We start from the raw sequence: 6,983 nt of genomic DNA, 5'->3' as shown, positions 1-6,983 counted from the left end.
TTAATGAAAGTTATTCTTGAACTTGTGCAAAATACATTATCCTAATTCTGATAGAACTATTCGTAAAGGAAAACACAAACAATCAAATCTCTTTTTCTGACATTCGAAAACAGATTCCCCCACACAGTCTACTGACAAAATCATTTTTTTGGAATTGGTGGAATTGACATAATGAACAGAAATGTATGCCATTAGTTATACACTGGATTATTATAAGTTGACACAGCAATCTGAAGACAGGTGAATGTACAGTGGCCTCAAAAAACACAGACACTTAAGACACACTTAAAACGTGAACGTCATTTTGTTAGAAAAAAAAAAGTGACATCAGCAAACAAAGAGTGTGGAACCTTTTTTAGTACAAATTTCACATTTCTGAGACTTTTGTGTTGCTTTTCACCATATGGCCTCAAGGTCATTTTTCCGATTTTTAAACATCATTTAATTTAATTACTTGATTGAATTTAATTTTTTGATTATATCATATAATGAATTTTTTTTCTTTTTTTTTTTTTAACCAAACAGGCATCTATTTTTGACATGTTGTGCTTTGCTTGGTTAAGATATTTTGTTACAACATATAAGTCTGACTTTAATGCTCAAATACATTTCTGGGCCCTTTATATGCCTTTTCAAATATATTCTTTTAAGACATGAGTACCTAAATAATACAATGACATTTGTAGCATGTACTTATCTCCATCTCATAGATATTTTCTTTAGTCACATTAAGGATATTATGTATCATTATATGTGAGTAGTACCATAATTACGCTAAATAAATGTAATCTTGCTAAGATCATAAGCTTTCTTTAAAGAAAAATAAATCTATATTTTAAACACAAAACCTCAGTCCCTCAGTCAAAGCGTTCTTTGGCAGATCTGGGATGAACCAGTGCACCTGGTAGTTTGAGGGCCATTTTAAAGTGCGGTATTTGACACAACTATTCACATTAAGCTCTAGTCTAAACTTTCAGTTTCAGGTAATGCTTTCTGAAATCCCTCTAAGCTCTTCAAGTTATTGTTTCCTATCCTTATCCTATATCACATATTCTTGGCTGTATAAAGTTGCAACATTTGTCTTCTGCTTCGACTTGCGTGACTTACATAGCGATTATTCCTCATCATCGATTCTCAGTGCTTGTCTGAACCATTGCTGTCGACCTGTGTTGATTTGGCACAATCAAGAAGTAGCACAGTTATATTTTGCTAACTTTATAACGACTACATGAAGGGAAACCCTACAGACACGAGTATTCAACGACACTGAAATCTCTACTGCTGGACAAGATCTCAAAGAATTTCCTTAAACAACTTAATCCCTGGAAGTCTGTGTACTAAGGCTTGCTTTCAGACCAAATATCCTTTGATTTTGATGGTTCTGTGTCCATACTGGTCACTTTGTTAGTGACCAGGTAATTTCTGCCAAGTTCTACCTGGTGTCTGTTCAGTCATGCTGTTTGTTTGAACTCTTGTCAGGAGCTGGCAGCTCTGAATCATACTGAAGGTCATTCAGCTCTAACCTCCATCCTCATTCTTCGCTCTCCTCTTCGTCTCCTTTAGTGCCCTTGCTCCAGCGCTGAAAACAGTGGACGGTGGACGCCAGGAAGAAGCTGGCCATGATGGCGGCCACTGAGACGGAGATGCCCGAGAAAATGATGATGAAGAAATCGGTGAGGGTGAGGGTCATCTGGCACTCCCGAAAACTGTCCTGGGAGAGCTGGCTGAGAGGCACACGCCGTCCATCAGTGGGCAAAGAGCACTCCATACCCTCTATACCTGTATAAGCAGCACAAAAACAGTATAACATAACACAGTTTTTAGGTATATGGCACTATGGCATTTTTCTTTTTAAAGTAAAAAAACAGTAAAAAATCTAAAAATCTTTGCGGTCTTCTTCTGACTATACATTTTACTGCATGAGCTTTTGGGTAATAGTTTGCATTAGAGTGTGGGGCGGCAAATGGGCACACTAAGCTTCAAAATGTGGCCCTTCTGATTCATAAAATGATAAAAAGGGACAGCATATGGTTTCCAGGGTTGTGTGTTGTGATTGCCTTTTAAATTTTAATTTAGGTATAACTAAAATTCAAATAAATGTATACAAACTTTGAATTAGAAAAGCAAAAGTTTAAATGTGGCTTAATAGTCTAGTTTAAAAGCCTTAAAAATATTAATACTTTTATTCAACAAATACGTATTAAATTTATCAAAAGTGACGGTAAAGATATTTATAATGTAACAAAAGATTTATATTTTGAATAAAGGCTGTTCCTTTCTACTCAAGGACAAATCCTGAAAAAAAAATCACATCACAGTTTCCACAAAATATTAAGCAGCACAACTGTTCTAATAATGATAAAAAAAGTTTCTTGAGCAACAAATCAGCATATTAGAATGATTTCTGAAGGATCATGTGACACTGAAGACTGGAGTAATGGCTGCTGAAAATAATAATCACAGTAATAAATTAAATTAAATATATATATATATATATATATATATATATATATATATATATATATATATATATATATATATATATATATATATATATATATAATTATTATTATTTTTTTTAATTACAATTCAGGTAATTCTTTTTTTTCTGTCATTTCTATTTCCTGTGGGGTTTAACAATTGAATTCTAACTCACACTCACTGAACTGAAAGGGAGCCCATTCTTAAACTCTAAATTTTGTACAACCCTGATATAGACATGCATATCGTCTGAGTATCTCATACTAAATACACATCCGAAAAAATAATGTTATGACATTAATAGTACAGCTTTATTAGTTTACATCCAAGGACTGGACAATTGTACTGTATGACTATTCAGATCAGATTCATCTGACACAAATTGAATCCCTGGACTTGTTTCAAGAACTTTTTTAAAATTTCATATGGAAACGGAATGGCAGGGGGCTTATGAGATGGCCTAAAATAGCTCTCATGTTTATGTCACTATTTGACCAGGACAGGAGTCAGATTGTCAGCGCTCTCCCATTTAAAACAACACACACACACACACACACACACACACACACACACACATACGCTCTCAGTATGGCCCCGCTGATTCACTGCTGCGTGTTAATGAGACTGAATCAAGGGCACATAAGACTTGGGCACATCGACTGCACATAATCATGAAATCCACAGAGAGGAACATCTGACAACAGCTTTCAGCTGCACAGAGAAATATAATCAACTCTCATTATATAAATGTAAATTATATATTTGTGTATGTGAGTAGATGTTAATAAGAGTGTGATTAGAGTTTACATGGAGGAATCTAACAGATTAAAAAAAAAGCATCTTCATCGAATGAGCCGAAAATAAAAAGAAATAAGAAAGACAAGTAAATGAGTTCTGAAGATGATATCAAGACAGGCTTGTTTTCTTCTATGGCTGATTGCTTAGACGCAAGAAATAAAACAGCAGGGGCATGTCATAAGATTCAAAGATGATAAAACAAGCAATGGGCTTTTCACTCGTTTCCCTCTTGCGCAGTCGGAACGTGCAGTCTCATAGAAGAATGGGAGTGATGACATGTTCGCTCTCATCTCCTTTAACAGCCAGGTCATCTGATGCACTGGAGCGTGAGGCTCTGTGTGGGAGATGTAACTAAATCCAGAGCAAACTCACAGTTTGTGTGGGATATCTGCACAACGGCAGAACTGTGAATCTAGCTTCTCTCATTTTCCTTGCTCTGTACTAAAAATCACTGCAAACATTTTATATGGATTAACTAATATTTTACAGTAAATGACTATATTCAAAATTTTACTATGAAATCAGTGCACACAAGGTTATATTCACTCATAACATATTACAATAGGGGAATAACATAAGCCCTTGCATTTAACTTCTAAAATGATGTATATGTAATGTAAAACATTTAATAAACAATGATAGATTAACTATAATATTTAACAGAAACATACTATATTCAGAAATTTACATTGAAATCAGTTCAACAATTTGGTGGAATATACAATGTGACCGTAAGACCCTGCGCTTTACACTTTATTTTAAAATTGAATGAATCAACTGCAAGCTCTTATATAAATGCTTCCATATATGTGATCCTACACTAAAAAAAAATGTTGGTGAAAATTTTCACTCAGAAATTAATAGTGGTTCTATAATGAATAAACAATGCTGATCTAACCTTGATACTTTACAATAAAATGCTATATTCATACTTTTACAGCAAAATGCATGCTAGGTAATTTTCACTCATAACAAAACATAAAAAATGAAATAGCACGATATATAGCATGTATAGCATGGTGGGATTCCACAATGTTCAACAGTTTTGTTTTTATTTACTTTTAACCCACATTTAACCATATGGGCCAAATTAATTGAGTTGCTGACTGTCAAAAATTATTTTTGTAATTTACCATATTACTGAAATTAATTCCATTTAAATGAGATACTGTGGTTTTACAAAATATAACAGTATGATAAGTAGTAGCCAGTAATATGCGGTCACATTCACAGTAAGATGTTTTACAGTGTGAATTAAACTGATGTGTAATTTCATTTATAAAGATTTGATGTAACCATTAAAGCCTATGAAGACGTTTTAATTAAGGGCTGCCTCAGTCTCAGTCCTGACACCAGCCAGCCTTGTCCTTTTATTAAACTCATGTTTGTTTCTGGCAACTCAGTCCAGAGGAAATGTTCACAAATTACCAGTTAAAAAAAGAGGCATGTTGGCTGGTAATCATGGACAGTAAACTGATAAACTCTGCAGACCTTGAGGTTGTCAGGATGTTATTCACAGAACAATATATGTCTGATATCTGCTCTGGTGGCATTAGTCATCAGTCCTCCAGCCACGACTATTCCTGACCTGTCTCTCTCACAATCATGATGCCTGACGTGTCATCAGTCCTTTACGATAGAGCACCATCATCACAGGTCATGAGATTAACAACTTTTGCGAAGCTGTTGACAGATATTCAGCAGGGAACATTACAATGTTATTATTTCCACAGAAACTGGAGTGTATTTTTGTGTAAAATGACTAGCTTCCAAGATAAACACATTTAGAGGAATACATTTCCTGCAGGCATCAGGCATAAAATGTTGATATGATTAACTCGCAGGTGGAAGTACCGGGGGAAGCCTAGCTCAGAGCAGGTGGGTGGATGTTACTGGAGCCAAATGTAATGGAAAACCTCAAACTCTGGAGTGCTGCGTGGTTAATGTTTTAGCTTATTAAAATGCAATACACAAAACGTGCATAGTTCTACAACTAAATATAAACATAAATGTTTTCTTAATTTTATCCAAGTAATCACCTTTATCTATATATATATCATCAAATTGGTTATTAAACTATACATAATGTACAAAATATAGGCCTACATAGGTTCTACATCTAAACATTTCAGTTTTCTTCTTACTTTTCATCAGGTAATTGACTTAAATTATTAAAATAAATACATGTAATACACATATTATGTATAGTTTCTATGTCTAAATATATCTCTTAATTTTTTAAGACACCAGTAATCATCAAATGTATTATTTGAAAATAATGGTCCAAATGTATCTACATCATTTCTGTACATAAGATCTACATAATTTCAACATTTAAAATTTTTTATTCGTTTAAAATAAATAAATATTTATTTATTTATTTATGTGCCTTAGTTTTTGTCAGGTAATAATTTTACATTGATTATTAATATATACATAATATAAAAAATAGTTTCTACATCTAAATATTTTGTCTAAACATTTTGAGTAATAATTTCTAAATTATAAAAAATTATTATTTGGCAGTCTTATTTTTAAATTTTTTTTGTTTTTCTTAATTTTCTTCATATTATTAAAGTGTTTTTTTTGTGTGCGTGTGTTTATTTCCAGTTTTATTAGGGATAAAAGAAGGAAGAGGATGTGATGCAAGCCTGACTCAAACTCATATCACTTGCTTGAGTACAATGTTTGAAGTGCTGCAACATAGCACTGACTGTAAATAGTTTTACTTTGTAATTTCCCCAGTGTTCTTAAAGCATTTACCTATGAATTTTTCTCCCATTTCTAAGTATTAGTCTGTATCGGTGCATTGATTTTCATGTCAGATTTGAGAGCAAGTCTGAAATGTGAGCTTGGAGAGTCCATGTGTGTCTTAATGTCAGGATAACTCGCTGGAGGATGAAGGAGATAAATAGCCTGTATTTCGTCACACACTCATCGCTCTGCTAACTTAAGACAGTGGCCTCTGGCACTTTAAGAGGCTATTCTCTCTGATCATGTGACCCCCACCTGTCTCTTCAAGTTAATTAATGTTGCTTAAGACTTCACATATACCTGCTTTTTTCTTCTATTTTCACCCTTAGGAGATGAGTGAGAGACTTTAGGAGATTCAGAGAGAGAGAGAGAAATTAATCAATACTCAGTGTGGCAAGAAATATTCTTGACCTCAGCGCATTGTGACCTTGTAACGGTTACTAAATGATTTATTTCTGTTACAGGTTACTGTACTCAAACGGGTGGCCTGGGCAGCATGCTATATTTCGTGGAAATTAGGTTTCTGAAATTTCAATCATATTTATGTGTCCTTGGGTGCACTACATGTGCAACAGTTCAAGGAGATTTAAACACTGTTTGAGATTTATATATTGTGTTGAAAAACCTGGCAAAAGCATCATGTCCCGAAGAGCCTGTGCAAATGTCCAATGTTTGTTTTCTGAATACAAAGTAAAATTTCAAGTTTATTTAAAGGAACTGCTCTACTAAGGATACTCTGATTGATAGTGAGGTGTCAGTATGTTCCCCTACCATAAAAAAGTAAGCTGAAAAGGAACAGTGGAGCAGCTAATATTATTCAGAGCTCTTAAGGGAGAGTGTTTGATTTTTATAACATTTAAAGACTAAGACTGAGTCAGAATATTTTAAAGGCAAAGTGATTAAAATGTAAAATACTACATGTTGGTTGTTACAGAATTAGATCAAATATA

The 6,983-nt window shown here is 33.8% G+C and overlaps 1 protein-coding gene across 1 annotated transcript in view; it reads right to left on the bottom strand.

Moving 5' to 3' along the window:
* Positions 1-293: 293 nt before the first annotated feature.
* The window catches only part of LOC132119550 (leucine-rich repeat-containing protein 38-like), a 29,332-nt gene continuing 22,642 nt past the window's right edge, over positions 294-6,983 (bottom strand). Inside the window, exon 2 of the mRNA XM_059529613.1 lies at positions 294-1,779. Within this exon, the coding sequence (XP_059385596.1) occupies positions 1,532-1,779 (248 nt within the window). The 3' untranslated portion in view covers positions 294-1,531. The remainder of the gene's footprint in view (positions 1,780-6,983) is intronic.

This window comes from Carassius carassius, chromosome 38 (genome assembly GCF_963082965.1).
Source record: "Carassius carassius chromosome 38, fCarCar2.1, whole genome shotgun sequence".
Classification (NCBI taxonomy): domain Eukaryota; kingdom Metazoa; phylum Chordata; class Actinopteri; order Cypriniformes; family Cyprinidae; genus Carassius; species Carassius carassius.
Note: the sequence above shows the minus strand (reverse complement) of the source record. Positions and strands in the feature narration are given on the sequence as shown.